Raw genomic sequence first — 19,720 nt, 5'->3', positions numbered from 1 at the left:
CATGATGGTCCGCACGGCGATCATATAGGCCGCTCTACTGGACTAGGCACCCCGACACTTCAGGCGGAGTGATCGCCGTAGATGTGCGCTGACAGCTCTCTCCTTTTTCTCATAAGCGCCGGGACGTGCTATGGATATACCTAGTAGAGTAGAACCATAGGTACCCCCGCTGCAACAGAGAAAGCTCTCCCTGCATCAGCTTCCCCCCATCGGCCAACAGACGACTATCACGAGCCAACCAAAGAGTTCAAACACCAGAGGAATAGATGGACCATATACCGCTCCCCTCGTCTCCCGTGCGCGCGCCGCTGAAGGTTCCATTTCTTTGCACCTCGAAGTACGCCTACGACAACCTGGGCTTCGCAAGCTACCCCACTCGCGCAGGTGTGGACATTTCCGGGGCAACGTCTGTGGACGAGCTCGCAGCGTTCCTACAAGCGTGGCTATACTTCGGGACGCTCCAAGAGGTGTTCGAAAACATCTCGGGCGTGCCATTCACCCGCGAGGATTTTCTCACCGAACAGGAGGATGGACAGCGGGTGATCACCACCGAAAACCTCCAGCGGTATATATGGTACTGGATCGCGAGCGAGGTGCGGCTAAAGGGCCCCGACGACGAGGACGAAAATCTAGTTCGCCTAGAAAGAACGACTGAGTGTCTTGCACGGGTGAATGAGGTGGTCCACTCGCTTGGCTACGTCGAGGCGGCAGAGCTGGATCTTGTGCTGCTGTCGATCGTTCTCCTGGCGGAGGCCTTGGATAAGGCTAGACCTCATGTTTACGCGGTGTACAAGGTCAAAACGTTTACTTGGGATGTTGGAGGGTTCGTGAAGAAACTGCTCCAGGAGGCGGGGTGGTGCTTGGGAGAGGTAGCTATGCTGGGGATTAATACCCCGTCAGTCATAGTGTTTGTGAGCTTTCTTGACCGGAAGGGACTCGGGAAAGATCATTCAAAGTGCTCGGATGTGTCTTGTGTCGCCAATCAGATCGATGAGGATACGTACGTTACGAGACACGCTCGAGAAAGTTACTTGACGGTATTCCCCCCCTGTGCTTAACTCGATATTCAGTGGTTCTAACCGTACATACTTCCACCAGAAACTGGGCGAACGGGTGACTAGCAGTGGATGCGGATGTGAACACATTGTCGTCGAAAGCCCAGCGAGTCATCCCGTCTCAGCCATCCTTAAAGCCGGAGGCATTCCGGTCATATCTGTGGCAGCGATCACTTCCGATTCGAGCGCTCCAATCGTGAGCATCACCGCAGCAGACCCCTCAAAGCCTTACGTAGCGATTTCGCACGTGTGGTCGGACGGCATGGGAAACCCGCGGCAGAACGCGCTTCCACTGTGCCAGTTGCAGAAGCTGCAGAAGCTGGTTAACGGCCTCTACGAGCCCGAGAACCACCCAGTTCCATTCTGGATCGACACCATTTGCGTGCCCCTCAGCAACGACATGAGAAACATGGCGATCCAGCTCATGGCTAGGACATACGAGGGAGCGGGAAAAGTCCTGGTGCTCGATTCCTCGCTGACGGATCCCGGCGTGCACAGCGCTCCCGAGGAGCTGCTGATGAGGATCCGCTGCTCTTCGTGGATGCAGCGGCTCTGGACGCTGCAGGAAGGAATGTTGGCCGATGAACTGTACTTTCTGGTCGGGGATGGCACGGTGCGAGTGAGCGTATTGGATGCACAGTTCCGGGAGGTGAACTCGGTCACCAAGAACCGGCTCCGGCTCGTGGGCGCGCCGGACTTCGGTGCGAACGACGTATTTACGGTGAAGATACATCGTGCCCTGGCCGCTGATGACGTTTTCATCGGCGATGATGTGGAAGCTATGGAATATGCGCTCCAAACCGTCGGGGAATATCCCGATTGCCCCGACTACGACGATGAAATGCTAATGCAACGACTGGAAACGTACAATGATTACGCGAACCAGATATTCGTCAGTGCAACTACTCAGATTATACCAATCCGGCTAACCATGCCGCGCATGCGAGGGGAGCGCGGGCTGGAACTAGTCGCCGCCTCGCTCAAGGGGCGGATGAGCAGCAAGATGGCGGACGAGACGATCTGCGTATCGGCACTGCTCGGAAAAAGCCCCAAGAAGCTACTCCAGATCCCAGGCCACGATCCGCTGGTCAGGATGAAGGCGTTCTGGGCATCACTCTCCACCGTCTCGCCGAACATCATCTTTGCCAATTCGCCCAGGCTCCAGGAGGACGGGTTCCGCTGGGCGCCAGCAACTTTCATGACCAATGAGGTGGACTACGGGTCCAGATTCTTCTCCGTCGGCATCACGGCCCGCATATCGCCCGAGGGCCTGGCGTTCTCCCAGTTCATCTCGTATTTCATCGCGGAAGACCGGGAGGATCTCGGCGAAGTCTTTGATATGGCACAGGAGGGTTCAGAACTGGTGTTTAGAGTGCGAGTGCTAGGCCCGCGTGCAGACAGGATCCGCAGACCAGCGTTGATCGTCGAGAATCCCCCCGCTACGAATCCTATGACTCGCGGCGTTTTGGTCTCCTTGAGGTCCGAAAGTGCCGCCGGAAGTGCTGTGGCTAGGTTCGAGAATAGGGTCGTCGTCGAAGCGACGCTTGATCGGGCTTCTGTAAATGGAAATACTGTGGTCGGCACTGTTCGGCAGTCGGTTGATTTGCAGTGGTGTGTGGGATGAATGGTGGATATATCATATACCTAGGTCGACGGGTTGGCAGTCGGGATTGGTTTCTTTACGAATGGTACATACTTTCGCTCTTACCATTTCTCTTTGGCAAGGAATCTAGCGGGAATAGGAGTTTGGCATGACCGAGGGTCCATTCAATGTTGATGATTTGGTGCCATCGCACCAGGATTGTCTATCTGGGCCACTTCTATGATCCTGCTGCGCCATGAGTGGATAGGTAGATACCCGTAACTCTGCAAATACACAATCGATAAATGCGAACGCCATAACGGCACCAATCCGGAGTCCGAACCGTCACTCTGGGTGGCCGACTTGATACACACCGAGGAATAGATACGGTAGGTAAGCCACTTCCAGTTCGCAAATTCAATGCAGGCATAGACATTAAGCCATCTCACCGAAATCCCACGCTGCAATCTAGCAGGGCAGAGCTTACATATCTACCCGTTTGTGTCGGGAATTCATCGATCGTACGTTCAGTTCGCACTCGCTCATCCAGCACAGGTAGTCAGCCGGCTCAAACCCTCAGCCCTAGCTCACTCCACCACCTCCACTCACGTGCAACCTGTCATGTACCAGGATAGTAGAGCTGGAGTCTGGAGTATGTAGGGCTGGTCCCGCTGAGTCGAGAAAGTGCTATTTTGTCATGCTTTCTCATTCTCATTATCTTTCACTCGCGGTGGACTGCTCGAGTACTACCAGCTGATCCAACACTCCCGCTGACAGATTTGTGGCTGGTGAGTAAGGTATGGAATTGTCCGCAGGATTATTGGTGGGATGAGCTGTGTACGGTAACATGTATGACTTTCCACCACCAATCACCGATCACCAATCACAAAGCCCAGAAAGCCCATCAAACCCATATGTGGATCTCATATGTACCAGTACCACCTACTACCCTACTAGGTACCTACTACCCACCTGGGTATATATCAAACACCGCCGGCCCCTTCCCCCTGCCGACCGATCAGCCGTGATAACGTTTTTTCCCTGCGCAGGGGAAGGCGGGTGCGGGTGGTGTGCACTCTACTACCATGTTGCTCTGTACTCTATCATACATATGCCTGCGCCCGGCGCACGCGTTGCTAGAATTTTCAATTTGATGCTCGATGCTCGCCGCAGTGTGGGTGTGAGCCTTGAGGCTTGGGGATGAGATGAGCGATATGATATGTAGAGTATATCAAGGAGGAAGGAAAGAAGAAGGAAGGATGCTAGGCTGCTGGGCCGCCCAACGCCTGGTGCGGCGGTGCGGCGGTGCGGCGGTGCCGGGTGCAGCACTGTAATCACTGTACCAAGTACTCTATGTATGATGTACGTATGTAAGCCGGCGATCAAATACTCTACCCACCTACTCTGCCGTACCGGGGCCGGGGCCGCACAAATTTAAATTCGCAGACGTTTTCTACTGTGGAGTAGTACGATACATACGACGTGTGTGGACAGTTGCCCAATACCAAATGTCCAACAGGATTGGAGGGAGAATCGGGGGGAGCATCGGGGGGTGTTTTTCTCTCTTTCTTTCTCTTTCTTTTACATACCTGAGTAGACTTGTAGTTTCGCGGGTGTTCAGGCTGTTCTACCTAGTACCGGGTGAATCGATACTCTACTATACTCTAGTTATGTGGAGATGTGGAGCTGTGGAGATGTGGGCTTATTTGTGGCTTCATGTGGCTTATGTGGATTGGAACTTGGAATTTGGGACCGCACACTTCACCGCTCGCTCGCGCGCGGATTCATTCCGTCGAGTCGAGTCTCAGAAGAGGGCTCAGAAGAGGGCGGAGCCGCCGCCGCCATCCCGCCGCCCCGCCATCCCGCCGCCCCGCCATTGCATCGCGATTTGCGCCCGTCAAAGCCGTGATATCTGTTGTAGAGTACCTATACTTTTGAGTATCGCCATCTCCGCAGACCACTCTGCCTGCCTGTCTGTCTACATACCAGTACCTGGGTACTTTGTAGACTACCTACCGGTATGATACTTTACAAAGTGGCGAAGATGTCGCAGGCGTCGCAAGGCCACGGCGCCTAGTGCTATTAGGGAGGTTCTGCAACCCCTCCGCGAACTACAACTACAACTATCACCACAGCAACGGACATGGGTCCTACTTGATTGAGGAAGGTCATCAGGCTAGCTGTCGTGTGGGCCGGGGTCATCGACGCTACCAACAACTACTGAAGTTCGTCAGTAGCGCGAGTTAGCTCGATTTATTCTGGATCATAACAAACACGCTGATTGGATGAAAGCGCCAAAGACAGGGTGCAAACCATGTCGCTGTCTCCAACGCTTGTCTCTTGCGGTATCGCTCAGTTGTGCACGGCCGCGCCACCACTCCATAGTTTTATTGCGTGTTTTGTAGTCCCAACAGTAGTTCTAGTTGTAGTTGTGGTTCTAGTTCGCGGTGCAGAACCTCCCACTTTTCAACAATTAGCTAAACCCCTCTGATACCCCCTGATAGTTGTAGTTGTGGTGCGTGGAATCTGCAGAACCTCCCTATTTAGATTGTATGTATTGCACCATGATCGCACCAGCCAATGCAGCCATAGCCGTGGCCCGCCAGCCCAAGACTCCAAGTGCCACATTCTTCGAACTGCCGAGCTCGTGCCGCAGGCCGACGACGACGACGACGACGACATCACGTTTCACGTTTCATGATGCATAAGGCGGTTCCTTCCCTGGTCCCCTGCCATTCGAAACGTACTCTACCGTATGGGACGAGAAGGAAGGCATACGGTAGGCGGGCTGTGATTAGGATTCTCGGTGGGATGTCATGGCATGACGGAGGGGCTATGGAGTCACTGACTGGGCGATCGAGCTCCTGCGCGGGGGAGGAGGGGGGATGGGAGGGGCTGTGGAATGCAAGGCTGCGTTAGTTACGCTGGTTGGTTGCGTTGATTGGTTGCGTCGATTGCGTAACTTGCGTTCACCGCCGCGGCGCCGCCGACATCATACATCATGTTACATGATACATCGCACATGTCACCTGAACACTCCGTCGACTCTCGACCTTCGAGTCGAGTCGAACGTCTAGGGAGCAGGAGTGAGAAGTCAGCCTCAGTCAGGATCGACTTGCAACTCGCAAGCATGACTCGCGAGCATGTGAAAGTGAAAGTGAAAATCTTCGCTGACGGACGGTTCTCTCTCTCAAGAACATAATCTGATGGTCGCACTTTACATAATCGGAGGGTGAGCTGCTGTTGGGCGGGCGGCTGGGTTCCTTGCTTCGTCGCGCCCAACGTCCAGTCGCCCTTCAAAGTGCCGAGGCCCATCCTGGCAGTCTGCAAGTCTGCGGGTCTGCGACCCCACTGCACGCTGGAGATGGAGATGCAACATCGTACGGAAGATACTTTTACCAGGTCCAGTGACCATGACCGCCAAGCACCCCCCCTCCCCTCTCCACACTATGGACATCGCGAGGTGAACGCCGAGTCGTTACTAACGAGTACATAACCGACTAGTACCGTAGAGTATCTACATGAGCAGAGTACATATGACACCCAACGAGCGAACGCGATTCTCTATGTAGATACTCCAACACCGGTACATACCCCGCCTCAGATGTTCTCGTAGTTCTCGTGGAGCCGTATGTAGTGGCGGTGAGCAGTCCGCAGGCGCAGGCGTGCTCATCACCATACCATATGTATGCACTCGCACTCGCCTCTACTCGTACTCTACCTACTCTACATACAAGTATGCAGTCCACCTTTAAGCTTACTTCTAACTGGCGGAACATTGCGTGCGTGCACGACAGCAGTTTTTTTTCCTGCTGCTCTCTCTTCGGATAGATCCGAAGAATCGATGGATGGATTTATCCAGATTCCACCAGGATAGCGATTGCGGTGGGTGGGGTGGGGTGGGTTCGATGTCCAGGAATCATGCGGGAGGCTCCAGCAATAGTAAGCCGACGCCCACAGCCGATGGGGGGGTTTTCTTTCTTTTCTTTCTTTCTTGCTGTGCCTGCCTGTTTGCCGGTTGGTCGGGCGTACACCTGGCGATCTGCTGTTGGGAGTTGGGAGGGACGCGGACAGGGACGCGGACGGCGACGGTGGCGGGAACAAACACCAACTCGACGCGAGTGCTTGCCAGATGAAACCCCCCCCCTCGAGAAGAGTTTGCTGAAATTCTGCAGGCTGTCGGTTAACTCTGCAAACTAACGGTGTAGATATTGATTGCTTGGTTGCTTGCTTGGTTGCTTGCTGCTTGCTGCTTGCTGCTTGCTGCTGCAGAGGGGGAAGGGTTCACATGCAGATGGATGCAGCACTGGTCCGTTCAGTTCACGCGGCCTGTCCGCCCTTGCATGTTCGTGTTGCATGAGAGAGGTCCACGAGGAGGGTCGACGACGGAAACGGGTGACACAGAGCACACAGAGCAGTGCGAACCTACGAGGGGGGGCAGGTGATAAAGTGGTTGGTCATGTATCGAGATATGCATAGATGGAGTGTCCCGTGAAGCAAATGGGAATAGAATGGAGGACGAAGAAAAAGAAACAAGAGAACGAGGAGCTGCTGCTGATGCTGCTGCAAAAGCACTTTGATAGATAACTGTCCTGCCGTTTCTGCAATCTCCGCCCTCGCCCTTCTCCTCCTCCTCCGCCCCTCCTCTCCCGCTCACCCAACGGCGTTCATGCTCAGCTCGTCCTTCCAACCCGCGGTCGACCCAGATCTCGTCTCCTCCTCTCCACCAAACAACGACCACGACCAAGACCACGGCCACGGCTTCGGCTTCGGCTTCGGCTTCGGCCTCTCGCCTATCTATCTATCTACACGCGTGAACCACCCCCCGGTTTAACTCGATCCGCACAAGCCGCAAAACGCGAGAGGCAAAGGCAAGTCCCGCGGATCGAAGCCAATCCAGTCCAGTCCAGTACGGCCCCATCCCCCTCTCCCAGCAGCAGAAGCAGCAAACAAAAGGAACGAAAAAGGGCTCGAGTTGAGACAGAGGAGAAGCGGTCGGTCAAGCAAGGCAGGTACTCTGGGTACTCTGGGTACTCTGGGTACTCTGGGTGCTCTAGGTCACTCCACCCACCACCACCACCGCGGACTCTCGCCGCCGCCCCCCCCCCCCCCCCCCCCCGCAGCTAACTAACGCCCTCTTGTGCTCTGAGTTTCCAGACCCGGACCGAAAGTGGCTTGGGTTCTCTAGTGTGTGTTTGTGTGTGCATGCGCGAGTCGGTGATCAGCGAGCGCAAAGGGCAGCATCGTGAGGTTTGAACTGCAGTTGCAGTTGCTTGCAGTCGGGCCTGCCTACATACCTACGCTCTTGTGCATGTCGGGACTGCTTTCGAGAAAAAAACCCCTCGCCGCTGCGTCTTTAATCTCGTCTCGCTCGTGCAGAAGCCTTGAAGATCAAAGAGGAGATATATAGAGAGGAGAAGAAGAAGAAGAAGAAGAAGAAGAAGAAGAAGAAGAAGAAGAAGAAGAAGAAGAAGTAGAAGGGTATTGTCTGCTAGTTAGTACTGGTATGTAGTTCCGTGAGTCCGTCCACATGGTGTTGAACCGCTTGTTTCGTTGGGCGTGGCTGTGGGCTAAAACGGACGGCGCTCACAGCGAAGTTTGGAGAGTCGAGACACAGCGTTCTAGGTCTCAGAGATACATGAGCATTGAGCACCGCTCCTCCCTGGACCGGGACCCCCCCAAAGTTCAAACCCCCCTCCCCCCCCTCCCAACCCAAGCGTGCTTCTGCTGCTCTTCTACTGCACTCGGTAAAACCGCTCGCCCGCCGCTACGCCGCTTCCTGACAACTCGATCCGGCCCGGGGGCAGATACGGAGTGGATGGACGAGACTGACATCCTCTAGTATTTCCAAATTCTGGGGAGCGGGGACGATACTAAAGGACGGCTCCCCTTCTTCTTCCCCACCTTTGTTTGCTCTCCCCCTCCCGCCTCGCACTCCGCTGTTCCTGCTGTCAACGCTTCATCTACAAAGTCCTGCGGGCTCAGGCATCGTCAACCAATCAACCCCTAACCACCACCACTATCATCACCGCCACCACAACCACCACCACCACCACCACCACCACCACCACCACCACAATTACCTCCACCACCACCACCTCCACCTCCACCACTACCCACGATCCACTCCAAGCCGGACAGCTTCCGCAATTGCCGCTTGCCCCGCGCCTCGACCACTGCGTGAGCAACGTCAGCTTTATGTGCTTGGCCTTACTTCCTCACAAACAATCAGAAAGAAAAAAAACGTTGCTTCCGCACCCGAGCTCAGCGTTCGACCGCAGCACTGCCCCTTGCAACCCTGTGACGTTGCTGGCTTCGTCCGTTCGAAACGGGAAACATTCGCATAATAGAGCGTCCTAGTGAAATCTAATTAGTCACAGCGGGCGCGGAGAGGGACCAAGCTTATAATACCGGACCAAACTTCTCCTCTGTAATTTCTCCGTCATGGCGGACGACCGTGCACAGACTCCGCGCTCATTTATGTCGGTGTCGACCTTTCTATCGTTCACTCCCAATATTGCGCCTTCGACAGCCCCATCAACTCCGTCTTCAACCACCTCTCCTGATCCGAATAGCCTGTCACCCCGTATACGGAATATCGGAATGTCTTCACCTGGCGGTCTGCCGTTCGACGAATGCGTTTCTGCTACTGGGGGTGGATTTTTGGGCACCGGAAGGAAGCCGGATACGTGTACGCTGCGCAGCTGCAACAGGGCGAGAACACTGAGCAATGTATCGTGTGTCTCGAATTCGACTTGGTGGAGCGCCGTCGCAAGTGTCTCCAACGAGCCACTGGACCCGGAGGAGCCCACCGAGAACAAGGAGAGGAGTGAGTCGAAACCGGTGATCAAGATTGACGCGTGGGAGGATGTTAAGGAGCGACGAGAGAGCGTTGTGCCCCCTCCCCGATCACGGCGCAATAGCAATGCGTCTGCCACTCGATCATCTAGGCGGAGCTCGAGGAACAAGGAGAACGAACGACCACCGTTAACTCGCACCGACTCCAAGACTCCAAAAATGGTATCCCGTCAGAGCACATCCGCATCGACAGCATCGAATCCAAAAATGCTCTCCCGTCAGAGCACATCCGCATCGACCGCATCGACCGCCGCTGCCAACAGTAATCGGCTCGCTCGTGGGCGCCGCCCATCGACATCGGCAGAGGTCTCCATCATCTCTTCGTCGACGACACTCAATGCGCGGCCTTCGTCGTCGGGATCAGGGGTACTCACTCCACCCGCCTCCAGCAGCAAATCACCGTGGCCGCAGTGGAGCTGGGATTCGGCGCAGGGAATCACCGAGGCACGGCGGCAGAAGCGGCTGGAGATCAAGCAGTCGTTGACGCATAAATACCCCAACGACCGTGTGCACGGCGAATTCCTCCCGTTCAGCACAGGGTTCTCTCACTCGGCGGACTCCCTCTCCCCCGTTCAGTTCCTGCCACCAAGACACACATCATCTTCCGGAGGGGATACCATGGTCGCCCCGGCCACCCCATTGGAGCCCACTACGATCGCATGGAAGGACCTCGAATCGCTCAGAGCAGAGTATGCGGCCGCCGACAAGCGGAAACGGTCGGCGTGGGTGTGGATCCGGCAGCGTGTTCTGTGCGGCGCGGGAATCCTGGGATGCGGTGGGAAGAAGGAGTTCTGGGAAGATGGAGACGAGGATCGCGGCAGCATCAGGCGGTATCGTCTGGAACTCCCGGACAGGGATGACGCCGCGGGTGCGGTCAAGGTGCCGGTTAGAGTCCGGAGCGTCGACGTCAAGCCGTCGGAGGGTGGACCGGGGAGCGTTGGAAGGTTAGCACCGAAGCTGCTCTCGCTGGACGGCGTCGAGGAGGAGAAGGTCGGGCAGGAACGGTGGAGCACGGTTGGAATCTGCGACGGAAAGGGAATCGATATCGCATTGAGTCTTCCCGATGGCTTCCGGGAGTCGGAGGCCGCGACGCCAGTGCTGGATAGCACAGTCAGAGGCGTCGTATAGACGGAGCGCGCGCGCACACACACACACACATACGCACACACACACACATACACACACACACATGCGATTCGGTGAGATCCCAGGTGTACAGGTTATTCATTTTGTCCTCTTTTTTCCCCTTTCGGGACGGTCGTTCTTGCTTCAATGTTTCATTAACTTTCGTTTTTCTCTGCGTGATACCAATCCACCCAAGTATGTACCTAACTGTTTTATTTCCCCCCTTCATTCCTTTCTCCTTCTTTCTCCATGGCGTGCGCGGTTTTGTTCGGTGTTTTTCTTTCTTTCTTTGAAAATTGGGGTCCAGGAGTTACGACTGTTGATTTTTTCTTTCCCTTGCGTTTCCGCTTCCTTTTCTTCTCTCTCTATCTCTCTCTCGAACTTGGGGGTTGTTGCTTTTCTTTTCCATACAGATTTTTTGGTTTACGGTTGGGTTGGTTAATGTTGCCTCCGGCCCTGGGCCCCGGCCTTTGGAAGGATGGATGTTGGAAGAGGGCGGGGATGAGGGGGGAAGGGGGCGGGGACGGGGGAGGAGTACATACTGAGATTGAGTACCTAGATTTGTTTTGCTGGGTCATTGCTGGGCACCTAGAGACGGTTGGGTGGAGGGGGAAGTGGAGGAGGAACATCAGGAGCATCAGGAGGAGTATCAGGAGGAGTATCAGGAGGAGCGAAGTGAAACAGATGAGGGGCTCGGGAGGAGCGAGGAGCGATTGTACATAACTACTACATACCTATTCTACTTGCTCTATTTGCTCTACTTCAGTGTTCACTTGACTGTGGGGCTTGACTGCTCGGATTGACTGCTCTACATACTCGTTACTCGTTACTCATTGCTTGGTGTTGCTCAGTGTTGCTTTCGGCTGAAGATTCAAGAGTGGAGGCTGTTTACAAATTACAATCACTGAATCGACCAGAGCGAATGAAGTACTACTCTCTTTATGGAGATGGGTATGTATTAATAATACTAGCGCAAACATAGCAAAGCCTCGCTAGCTCAATCGGTAGAGCGTAAGACTCTTAATCTTAAGGCTGCGGGTTCGACCCCCGCGTGGGGCTTTCAATTTTGACCTTTTTGACTTTTTCTGGGTTCTTCCCTGCTGTGTTCCAGCGGGGTTGACTGTGGAGGCGTTTACACGGAACTCAATGGAGTACGATTTGTTTGATTCTCGCCGGATTTAAGCTGTAGGGAGTGTGGATTATAGTGGCGGACATTTTTTTCCCTGGGAATCCACACTCACCACCACAGTCCACAGCCCAGACTCCAGAGTCCAGATCACTGGCTCAGTGTACTGGGTAATAGCAACCCCGTCTCATACATACGCCCTCTGCCCGGCAAGCAAGATACTCGACTGCACGGCCCGCACCCAAAGAGGGAAACATTGACGACAGAGAGAGGTGGACCATCCACAAAACCCAGTCACGCCCGTAGTTACGTGCGGCGGTGTTAAAATTGAGGGAAGAACTTGACCTGGTTGATGTGATGATACGAGCAAAACTAGAAAAGAAATTGCTTTTAAAGGGAAACAACGAGATGAAGCTAGGCCTTAGATAGAAAATGCAACGATAGACAATGCCGGACTACCTACCTAGGCCGAGGGCTGAGGGCTAAAGAGACTGATTCTGGTGAAAAGATAGGGACAATTCTGAGAAGCCACAAAAGCCACAAAGGCTGCTTATGCGACGATGCAAAAAGATAAAGGAACAGGGAAAGAACTAGCGACATCGAAATGGGCATGTAGACGTGAGAGAGAGAGATCTTCAGTTTTAAATGACCGATAGGCGGATTGTTGGAGATATACAATGGTAGATAGATGGATTGCTCAGAGAAGAGAAAGGTACTGCATACAAGATGGGGATATGGAGAAGTCTGCGGCAGTGCCAAGGCTGATGGGAGCTAGTCTAGGATAGGTAAGCAGACGCGTGATAACTGATGAATGAACGACACGGATATTCATGAGCCGTCGAGTGACGAGCAGTGAGGGCATCATTAGCTATCACTCACATACCCACATACTTGGTAGTAGCATATGGTTTGAAGTTTCCACGCACATCCAGCTCTCGCGGGTGCTCTCGCGGCCAGCGGGCGCAAGCCGTGGAGCCGACAGCCAGTAGCCACACAGAGCAGTGGGGAGTGTGGGAAACAAAGCGGGAAACAAAGTACTCCGCGCGCAAACAGGGTGCAGGGTGCAACGTTCAGCGCTTTGGCCACCGCCCACCCGGGGACTTACGACTCGCGAGGGTCCGGAATCCAAGGGCCCGTAAGTTCTGAAAGGTCCCGAATGGGCGGTGGGCCCGCAAGCAGGTGCTCCGTGCGTGCTCCGTGCGCGCTGCTGGTTACCTGCCGGTTGGGTGCGAACGAGATGAGCCGTGACGTATGTACGGAAGGTTCGGAAGTTCTGGAAATTCTGGAAAATTTGGAAGGCATGGAAGATCCCAAAGATCTGGTGGATCTGGTAGATCCGCAATGTCCGAAAGTTCTGGAAGATCCGGAAGATCCGGAAGGGGCAGTGGGTCCGCTGGTTAGGTGCACCGTGCGCTGGTTAACTGCGGGCTCGGTATATACGAGCTCGAGAGCGGCCCTGACGTATGTATGTATGGAAGTACGGGGCTCGTGGGGGTTCGGGTCCGTAAGGTGCGGAAGGTTCGGAAATTCTGGAAATTCTGGAAGATCCGGAATGAGCGGTGGGTCCGCTGGTGGGTGCTCCGTGCCCGCTGCTGGATAGCTACCAGTTGGGTGCTGGTTAACTGCCGGTTGGGTGCCGATTATGTAGCTGCCGGTTGGGTGCTGATTGGGTGCGAGCTCGAGAGTCAAGATGAGCCGTGACGTATGCACGTACGGAACTACGGGTTTTACGGGTGCACCGCGGGTTCGGATGGTGGGCATGGTGGGGGTTGGCGTGGGCGGGGGCGTGCGGATGGTGGGGGCGGGGGTGCCGGCGGTGAAGGCGGCTCGGAGGTTCGGAAGTTCGGAGGTTTGTAGGTTCGGAGATTTGTAGGCTAAATGTCCGGCTGGATATCTGGAGGGCTCGTAGTGTTCGGGCGGTGGGCGGTGGGCGGTGTTAGCTGGCAATCTAGCAACCTGGCGGGCAGTCTGGTGGCTGCCTTGTAAGTGCATCTCTTGGAGCCTGGCTGGCTGGATGGTTGGCAGATGCATGTTTGTCTATGTAGCCGGGGTTGCCTGCTAGGCGAACACATACGAATAAACGAGTAGACGGGCGTGAGCCGTCATACGATATCACCCATCTTTTCAGTTGGTCACGGTTGGATCGCGGTTGTATCACGGTTGGACTTTACTCCACACTAGAGGTCCGGACGGGCGGAAGATTAAACAGCGGGATGGCAAAGTCCTAGATATCCGAGTTCCTTATAAACGGGATTTCGTACTCGGTATAATTACCATAATCACCCACACCCGAATTCTCACTTATGAACCAAATAAATATTAAATGATCAACTTTCTTTCTTGATCGATTGGCCCATTTGTGCGCATTCCCGCGGAAAATATTTACATCCTATAATCCTCCACAATGTACATGCGTATAATACACCACAGCCGGATCATGATGCATCGCAGTGATCCAGGCTCCAGCGCCGTCCTCCCCGCCATTTCCCCCGATCATACCTATGTTCATCCATTCCCATTCCCATTCCCATGTCCGTCCATTCATTCCCAAGCCCATAAGACGCCATAAACAAAAGCTCCGTTCCCCCCGCCCAAACGCCAGGTATAAAAACCAAAAAACCAAAAACAGACTCCCCGTTCCCCCCCATGCCACCCCAGCACGGCTAAAACACAGCCACCAACACCGCGACCGCCACAGCACCAACGACCTGCCGTGCGGTGAGACCCTCGTTCCTATCGCCGGCGCTCTCCTTCTCCCTCTCCGCCGACTTCGTCTTGCCGGAGCGGCGTCGCCGCCGGGCGGGAGTGCGTGTTTGTGTTTGTGTCTGTGTGCGGATCTGGCTGAACTCTGCGGACTCCGTGGATTCGGCCGAGGAGGGGAGGGAGGCGGGGGTGTGGTTGTTTCTTCTGGTAGAGAGGTTAGGAATGAGGGATGGGTGAGGGTGAGGGGGGGAATGAGAGGGGCATACAGTTGTGGCATTGGTACTTGTCCGGCGGGGGCGAGGAGGTCGTAGTTCTCTGCCCGCGGGAGGACGGCGATTTGTGATGCCGACGCTACTGACGTGAAGATGGGGAGGAGGAGGAGGGTGGAGGGACGCATTGTATTTGTGTGCGGATGTTGATGTATTCGTATGTGGCCGAAGTGGTTTCGGTGTACAGGGCTGATGGTTCGCGGGGGAGTGTATGTAACGTGCGGACCTCGAGTTGGATGGATGGATTGGGATATCGATTGTGGGGGGGGATGCTTCTTATTATTTTGTCTCCAGACGGATCTTACAGAAGCCTCCGGATCCTTGGTGCAGCTGAACTCACAGTGAACCCCCGGCACGGGACGTGTGATGTGTCACTCAGGACCGTGCAGGCAGTGGTTCGTTGCGTTGGCGATGTGGGTGGTATGTAGGATTAGGCGGGGGGGCCTTGGTGAGTCGATTTCCATGCGGATACGATATTAAGTGAGTGCTTGTGCTTGTGCTTGCAGCCACGTCGTGGTGGTGATAGGCTGGCTGGCTGACTGCCTGTGGTGGGATGGGAAGGCTGCGCTTTTTAACCTTACTGCCACTAGAGTACGGTACCGTAGTAGGTACACACCACCGTCCACCACCGTCCACCACCGTCCACCACCACCACCACCATCACACGACAGAGACTCATGTTTGGTTCCGAGCGAGGGAATTTTTACTGCGTTTCGCTTATTGATCCGGCAGGCCAAGGAAGGGAAGAAACGCTTGTTTCCGTCTTTCTCTCGTTCTCGCGGAGTTTTCTCTTCGTTCGTTTTCGGAGACTTCATCACCCGGGGTCCGACGGACATGGTTGGAAAGCGGCACGATCTTGAGCCGATCGGACCCTGGTATGGATGTATGGATGTATGTATGTTCTACATGCTTACTCTAGCTTCCAGCTGAGAGGGAAGGAGGGGGTGGGGGAGGGGGTGGGGTAAGCTGTCGTGTAATGCACGTCTGACGTCTGGCTGGCTGGACGAACTGGCGGATGGATCGATTGGAGTCATGATACGATCCGAAGATGATGTGATGGAGTGGCTGACATGGGGATTTGCATTTGCATTCATCAACCGCCGGAACTCCGCGCTGATGGCAGATGCTGACTACGGAGGTAGGAGACGGAGCGGGAATAAGCGCAGGGCTCTTTGTCTCCTTCCGGCCGTGAAGGATAAGCGGTGATGCTAGCAGCTGGTACCTGAGGAACGGCACGGAGAGGAAAGAAAAACTCGGCTGCAACTCGGAATTCCATATGTATCCGGCTGACGGAGCTTCGGAGTTCTGCTCGTCGACAATCGAGATGCGTCGGGCGCTAGAAGGAAGAACTCTTCTCTTCTCTTTTCTTTTCTTTCTTTCTTTTTTCTCTCCAACCGTGGTGCGTTTGCAAGCCATTCTCAAAAGCAAGCAAGAAAGCAAGGCAACGCAAAGGGCATCCTCACTCAGTGCGGTACCGTATGTAGGTGAGCGGCGGCGACCGGTTCGTCGAATTCCGACGTGAGTGAGTGGACAGCGGGTTTGCGGGGGAGGGGGAGATCGTGGATTGGACACGACAGTGACGACACGTGCGGGCCCACGCAGCTGAAGCCGCTGATCCCACGCAGCCGAACTTGCTTTTTCGGTGTTTTTATTTCGGTGCGACTCACACAGCTGAAGCAGCATGTAGCTGTGGCTGGAAAGAGCAACAGCAACCACTTCTAACTTCCAAGTTTTAACTTCCTTAGCGGCCTGGCCTGTCCTTGCGGCCATCGCTGGCGGCCATCGCTCACTTACGACTCACGTCCGCAGAGAGGGAACTCTGCTGACTCATCTAGCATCACGAATACGACAATAGATTGGCGCTCTCTGCGACTCTGTCTCCACCATCACGAATACGACAATAGATTGGCGCTCTCTGCGACTCTGTCTCCACCATCACAAATACGACAATAGATTGCCGTATTCTCTCTCTCTCTCCGGTATTACGGACACGACAATAGCTTGACGCTCTCTGTCTCCACCCTTACGAATACGATAATAGATTGACGCTCTCCGTCTCCGGGATCATCAATGGACCACCACATCGATGCGAGGGAGAACAGCAAACCACGAACGATCATCGGAGTTCCGAGATCCGACCGAGGGGAGGCATCGACGCGCGAATGACACACATATATAGGTAGATATATACCCAGCCGTTCGATCATGCTCACAGGATGTCTGATGGATATCGAGTCCTGAGGAGGGCCCGTCGATTTTTTTGGGGAGATCGTGTAACTAGTGTGGCCGTGAAGTGGAGGCTGGCGGGCGGAGATCGGCTGTGGGCGGCCGATTCGAAAGTGAGGCTGCTAAGTACCAGGGCCCAGGGCGGCCGGCCAGGGCTGGCTGCTGCTGCTGTTTAGTCCGGACCGATCCAAGCGAGGTGGATTGATCACGTAAACAGTCACATATCACAGCCCTCGTGGGAAACTTTACTTTTCTTAACAAAGAACGGGTCACAGTTTCCATCCACGCCTCCGATTGAGTTCCGTGAACTTTATGGAGTCTTCGGGCCGGTCTTGATTCTTTCCTTTCGGGTGACGAGCCGCTAGAAGCATCTTTGTCTCCACACCCAGAAAAATATGCACGTCCCCGCCGGCCCGTCGGCGCGGCTCTGCTAACTACGGTACATAGAGTGATTGCTTTAAAACGTCATCGTGTGCGGGGCCGGGTATGTATCAACCATTGTTTTCGTGACAAACCCTGATTCACGCTTCAGCAATCAGCAATCAGCAATCAGCATCTCCTCCCCTACATCATCATCTCGTCGCTACCGCGGATCCATCATCCCCCACCCCGCCTACCGCACCACCCATTCCACCCACCAAAACCGTACAATAATGCCTTCTGTACGTCCCTCCAAATCCCGTAGCCGAAATCCGACTGACTGACGTGCCTCGCTCCAGCTCGACGAGCTGACCACGCAGCACGAAACGCTCTTCTTCACGCACTTCGACGCGCAGGACGCGTTCGATCTCGGGTGCATCATCCGATCGCGAATTCTCTCCGCGTTCCCGGAGACGCCGGTTTCGATCCGCATCACGCTTCCGACCGGTCAGATCCTGTTCACGACGGTTACCGTCGGGGGCTCGACATTAGACTCCGAGAGCTGGCTCACGCGCAAGGCGGCGACCGTGCTGCGCTACGGATGCTCGACATTGTACATGCGCGAGAAGATGGTCGCGAAGGGACTCGCCGGCGATAGGTTGAGCGAGATGGCCCCGCTTGATGATGCTGTCTACGCGGTCCATGGAGGCGGATTCCCGGTCAGGATCAGGGGCGTCGATGGCGTTGCCGCGGTCATTGTCGTTAGCGGCCTTAAGCAGGTCGATGATCATGATTATCTCGTCGAGGGCGTCAAGTGGTTTTTGGAGAAGGACCAGAGGGCGTAAACGGTTGATGTTTGTTTTTTGTTTTGGGTCGTGCTGCTCTAGAGGATACCTATGCGATGGGCATTCATATGTTCAAGATGCTGCATTCGTACCTATCATAGCAGAACGAATGAACCAAATACCCACAGTATGGAAGAGATTGATTGATCGCGACACGGCGCTGGACGTGAAGCCCATTGATGCATCTATATCACGACCCATCTAACGACATGCACCGTCACTCGCACCCTCCTTCTCCCCGCGATTGCGATCCAATTGGCTCATGCACGGCATCCACATCTACTCCTTTGTTTTTGTTGCCATGCACATCTGCATAGCACCTACCTAGAGTACCCTACGGTTAAAGAAACGTAGGTATGCATACCTACTCAAGTACCTACGCACCCACCATCGTCTTCTCCACGATTCGGCACGCGGTACGCGGTTGCGGATCATGCTTTCTCTCTCTCCCTCTCTCTCTCTCTTGATATGTAACCACTCTATTCTCCCTACAGTTATCCCAATACCGTAGAGTAAGTAGAGTAGGAGCCAACCCTCGGCTGGCACCAAGCTCAAGGTCAAGGTCAGGAGGCGCACCTACCTACCTACCTACCTAGTACCTACACGTTTCAGGTTTCGGTGTTTGAGCTGTGATTATCGCGAAACCGCCACGCCCAGTGCCCACAAATGCGAGCCCCCGCTCTGTAAAAACAATTGTTTCACGGGGTGGCTGTGTGTCCACTGTCGGGCCAATGGTGTGTGGCTTCGGCTGGGAGGCCCGGGATAAATGTCGCGGCTCGCGAGGCGGTTTGCGGGAGAATACCTAGGAAGGTCACTGGTGAGGCAACTCCAGCTTCAGCTTCACGTTGCCGGGCCAATAGGATCGCTCCCAGGTATGTAGGGGGATGCATCATCAACACCAACATCCCTTGAAACTCCGGACCTTCGGTTGCAGACAGCATGCGGTGCTGGGAGTACGTACTACTTGTACTTGTACGGAGGTGTCCACTCCCTTTTATCCCCTCTTCTCGAGACTCGAGCGAGCTCTCGTCGTTTTTGATATTTATTTGTTCTTCCTGCGCGTAGAGTACTGTACCGTACCGTGTTCGTGATTAACAGGCTGGCACTGTGCTGGATATACAGGATTCACTTCACTTCACTTCACTCGTTCTCCATCTCCATACCCACCTATCCCAGTCGCGAATCCTCATCTTGAAGCTCGGAGCTCGGTAGGTATTACGCAGCCTTCTCGCACATCTCACACATCGGTTCAGATTGATTCAGATTGATTGATTGCCAGTTTCCGTTTTCATTGTCCAAGACCGTTTGCATATCTCTTTTTATATTTTTTGCTTTGCGATCAAACCGAGTCCCGACTATCGTCCGCGCATTCCTACCTCCTACCCTACCGTCTCGTCTCGCACATCTTGCCTCGTACATCTCGCCGAGCACAACTTCAGATTTCAGATTTCAGATTTCATCTCGCCGAGCACGCACATACACAGATACAGACACAACACAGACACGGAAACACACACATACACAGACAAGTACACGCACACATACACATACACAATGCATCGCCATCTACC

The 19,720-nt window shown here is 54.6% G+C and overlaps 7 protein-coding genes and 1 non-coding gene across 8 annotated transcripts; 6 read left to right on the top strand and 2 right to left on the bottom strand.

Annotated features, from left to right (window-relative positions):
* The first annotated feature begins 172 nt into the window (after window positions 1–172).
* BZA05DRAFT_386188 (uncharacterized protein) lies at window positions 173–2,949 on the top strand. Its single transcript, XM_051482472.1, has 2 exons — window positions 173–1,037; window positions 1,099–2,949. Exons 1-2 carry the CDS (start codon window positions 267–269, stop codon window positions 2,677–2,679), a joined length of 2,352 nt encoding a protein of 783 aa, XP_051342772.1. The 5' UTR covers window positions 173–266; the 3' UTR covers window positions 2,680–2,949.
* A 5,138-nt stretch (window positions 2,950–8,087) lies between these two features.
* Window positions 8,088–8,775, top strand: BZA05DRAFT_386182 (uncharacterized protein; the record flags this gene model as incomplete). Its single annotated transcript, XM_051482471.1, has 1 exon — window positions 8,088–8,775. A coding segment is annotated over exon 1 (302 nt), but the record flags the coding sequence as incomplete, so codon positions are not given.
* A 306-nt stretch (window positions 8,776–9,081) lies between these two features.
* On the top strand, window positions 9,082–10,623 carry BZA05DRAFT_441443 (uncharacterized protein; the record flags this gene model as incomplete). The annotated part of the gene is made up of 1 exon (XM_051486661.1): window positions 9,082–10,623. The coding sequence occupies one exon, from the start codon at window positions 9,082–9,084 to the stop codon at window positions 10,621–10,623; it is 1,542 nt and encodes a 513-aa protein (XP_051342770.1).
* A 123-nt stretch (window positions 10,624–10,746) lies between these two features.
* Window positions 10,747–11,460, top strand: BZA05DRAFT_158292 (uncharacterized protein). The gene has a single exon (XM_051479064.1). The coding sequence runs from the start codon at window positions 10,870–10,872 to the stop codon at window positions 11,341–11,343; it is 474 nt and encodes a 157-aa protein (XP_051342769.1). The 5' UTR covers window positions 10,747–10,869; the 3' UTR covers window positions 11,344–11,460.
* Window positions 11,461–11,606: 146 nt separating this feature from the next.
* On the top strand, window positions 11,607–11,679 carry BZA05DRAFT_t49. The gene has a single exon. It is a non-coding gene; the product is annotated as a tRNA-Lys (tRNA).
* A 2,349-nt stretch (window positions 11,680–14,028) lies between these two features.
* BZA05DRAFT_386177 (uncharacterized protein) lies at window positions 14,029–14,537 on the bottom strand. Its single transcript, XM_051482470.1, has one exon. The coding sequence runs from the start codon at window positions 14,392–14,394 to the stop codon at window positions 14,182–14,184; it is 213 nt and encodes a 70-aa protein (XP_051342768.1). The 5' UTR covers window positions 14,395–14,537; the 3' UTR covers window positions 14,029–14,181.
* On the bottom strand, window positions 14,029–14,846 carry BZA05DRAFT_470973 (uncharacterized protein; the record flags this gene model as incomplete). Its single annotated transcript, XM_051487930.1, has 2 exons — window positions 14,029–14,653; window positions 14,716–14,846. The coding sequence occupies 2 exons, from the start codon at window positions 14,844–14,846 to the stop codon at window positions 14,410–14,412; spliced, it is 375 nt and encodes a 124-aa protein (XP_051342767.1). The 3' UTR covers window positions 14,029–14,409.
* Window positions 14,847–17,597: 2,751 nt separating this feature from the next.
* Window positions 17,598–18,782, top strand: BZA05DRAFT_415523 (uncharacterized protein; the record flags this gene model as incomplete). Its single annotated transcript, XM_051485313.1, has 5 exons — window positions 17,598–17,606; window positions 17,664–18,145; window positions 18,467–18,499; window positions 18,644–18,661; window positions 18,746–18,782. 5 exons carry the CDS (start codon window positions 17,598–17,600, stop codon window positions 18,780–18,782), a joined length of 579 nt encoding a protein of 192 aa, XP_051342766.1.
* Window positions 18,783–19,720: the final 938 nt, after the last annotated feature.

Source organism: Tricharina praecox (genome assembly GCF_024521635.1).
Source record: "Tricharina praecox strain CBS 144465 chromosome Unknown BZA05scaffold_3, whole genome shotgun sequence".
NCBI classification, from domain to species: Eukaryota; Fungi; Ascomycota; class Pezizomycetes; order Pezizales; family Pyronemataceae; genus Tricharina; species Tricharina praecox.
The sequence above is the reverse complement of the archived record's forward strand: the minus strand, read 5'-3'. Positions and strand labels throughout refer to the sequence as shown.